Genomic DNA, 2,428 nt, shown 5'->3' with positions numbered 1-2,428 from the left:
GGAAAGACTCAAAAATGCTTCGATACTGCTATCAGTTCTACTGGAACCTAATTCTTTTTTTTTTTGCACGAAGTGACTCACAATAACTGATTATCATTGACGGTGCACGTAGCGCTGTTTTAGTATCTATGTGTGCCGGCGAAGATGGTTGCGATGGCGATTCACCTCTAGGTGATGAAAGATTCATTGCTTGTTCTCCTAATCCAATGCTATCCTCGTTATTGTTTTCAGTTCCGGAATCTTTTTGCCTGAATGGTCGACGTTTCTTTTTCGTTTCCGACCAATATCGACCCATTTTATCTATATCGAGATCATCATTCATTGGCTCATCTGAACGTTTCTTTTTCCTTTTTTTCGCTTTTCCTTTCCTTCTCATCCTTCTCAGTAATATTTTTTTCACCCGATAACGAGATAATCTCTTCTTTTTCTTCGTGTTTTTTCTCTTTTCTTTCCTGAAACTATGCAAATTTTCCAGATAATTTAATGCTTTTACTACTTCTCAGAAACAATTATTGTTTACGTTTTAAAAAATAAAATAAAATATTTAGTAAGTTAATTCACTGATTGCTTTCAATAAAATATGCATGGTGATTTTGAGAAAATTTTCATATTCATCAATAATATAAATCCACAAAGCTACGATTTGCTTCATTTGTATTGCTATCGCTGAGGTTGTAGAGGTGCGTTAAAATTGGCATGTCAGGGGAAATATTTTTTGACTTCAGTGTAAAGCCAGTCAAGAAAAGAAAAACTCAGGTTCGCAACATTCAGATGGGTTTCTCCCGATGTTTCATGATAGTTTTTTCACTGTTCAGAATTAATGATACGCTCAAATTGTGCTGTGGTCATCAATGGTGATTTGTAGTGCTCTTTTTGCGTATGTTTCGATTTCAAATTCAAAGGTATTTTAAGAAAATGGAAAAGACAGAAGGGAAAAACTTGCATAAAATACACGGACAATTAAACTTTTGCTAAAAATGCTTAATTGTCACTTATAGATGGAATCAACAGAAAATAAAGAAACGGAAAAAAATTCAACAGAAATCAGAGGCGGAATGGAAAAACACCACATGTGGAAACGTACTAACTATGCAAAAGCTAATGCTGTATGCTTCTGTTATTTCTAATTTCAGTCTGAAAGAATTTTTAGTATAATAAGCCTAACAATTGTACAGATTAGCGTGAATAGTTCAAAAAAAAAAGTCTGAAGCAAGCATTTAATTTCTTACAAAATTTAGGTAGACACAACAGGTCTTTATGGCGGTGGCAAACAAAATGAAGCTGAACATTTGGTAACTCGCAGGAAACTTCGTTTATGTATGTTGGAAAATGAACTTTTGACTAATACTTCACATTACTTGTCGACATTAATTGCGAGATTTTTACTATAATTATCAGCGGTTAAGGGAGCAATTTATACCAAAAAACTCAAGTATTCGGCAGGTGGCAAAAGTACAATAAAATTCATTCACTCTCCTATTCACTAATAGTAGAATTATCATGGAATTAAATCTCTTGGTACCTTTAGGACTGTCTATACCATATGGAAGCATAGAACCTTCCATTGCAGTACATTTAAGTGAGAGGGAAATATTACGGCATTTCTCGACTGAAATTTTCGTCTGGTATTGGTGATTCCTTCAATCGGAGGATTTTTATAACTTTAGTCATGTTATAATTCGTTTACCTGTTTAATGGAAGTATTTTGTTAATACGAAGTTTAGCACGTAAACCAAGGAGGAAATCGAAATATTGGCAAAGAACTCGTGGAAAGGTATCGAAACATTTTGTTTACTGAATGCTAATACTTCCTCATATCTATCGGAAATTAAACTGTTTGATTTATAATAAAAACAAATATAATAACAATTAAACACAAATAATAATTGTTTCTGAGAAGTAGTAAAAGCATTAAATTATCTGGAAAATTTGCATAGTTTCAGGAAAGAAAAGAGAAAAAACACGAAGAAAAAGAAGAGATTATCTCGTTATCGGGTGAAAAAAATATTACTGAGAAGGATGAGAAGGAAAGGAAAAAGCGAAAAAAAAGGAAAAAGAAACGTTCAGATGAGCCAATGAATGATGATCTCGATATAGATAAAATGGGTCGATATTGGTCGGAAACGAAAAAGAAACGTCGACCATTCAGGCAAAAAAGATTCCGGAACTGAAAACAATAACGAGGATAGCATTGGATTAGGAGAACAAGCAATGAATCTTTCATCACCTAGAGGTGAATCGCCATCGCAACCATCTTCGCCGGCACACATAGATACTAAAACAGCGCTACGTGCACCGTCAATGGTAATCAGTTATTGTGAGTCACTTCGTGCAAAAAAAAAAAGAATTGGTTCCAGTAGAACTGATAGCAGTATCGAAGCATTTTGAGTCTTTCCAACTAGGAATTATTTTGATGTTTTGAGATTTT

At 33.9% G+C, this 2,428-nt stretch overlaps 2 protein-coding genes across 2 annotated transcripts; one reads left to right on the top strand and one right to left on the bottom strand.

The window, feature by feature from the left end:
• Positions 1-37: 37 nt before the first annotated feature.
• LOAG_14636 (hypothetical protein) lies at positions 38-376 on the bottom strand (the record flags this gene model as incomplete). Its single annotated transcript, XM_003150130.1, has 1 exon — positions 38-376. The coding sequence occupies one exon, from the start codon at positions 374-376 to the stop codon at positions 38-40; it is 339 nt and encodes a 112-aa protein (XP_003150178.1).
• Positions 377-998: 622 nt separating this feature from the next.
• LOAG_14635 (hypothetical protein) lies at positions 999-1,292 on the top strand (the record flags this gene model as incomplete). The annotated part of the gene is made up of 2 exons (XM_003150129.2): positions 999-1,106; positions 1,239-1,292. Coding segments are annotated over 2 exons (162 nt in total), but the record flags the coding sequence as incomplete, so codon positions are not given.
• Between the last annotated feature and the right edge of the window lie 1,136 nt (positions 1,293-2,428).

The sequence above is a fragment of the Loa loa genome, assembly GCF_000183805.2.
Source record: "Loa loa unplaced genomic scaffold supercont3.1225, whole genome shotgun sequence".
In the NCBI taxonomy this organism is placed as follows: domain Eukaryota; kingdom Metazoa; phylum Nematoda; class Chromadorea; order Rhabditida; family Onchocercidae; genus Loa; species Loa loa.
The sequence above is the reverse complement of the archived record's forward strand: the minus strand, read 5'-3'. Positions and strand labels throughout refer to the sequence as shown.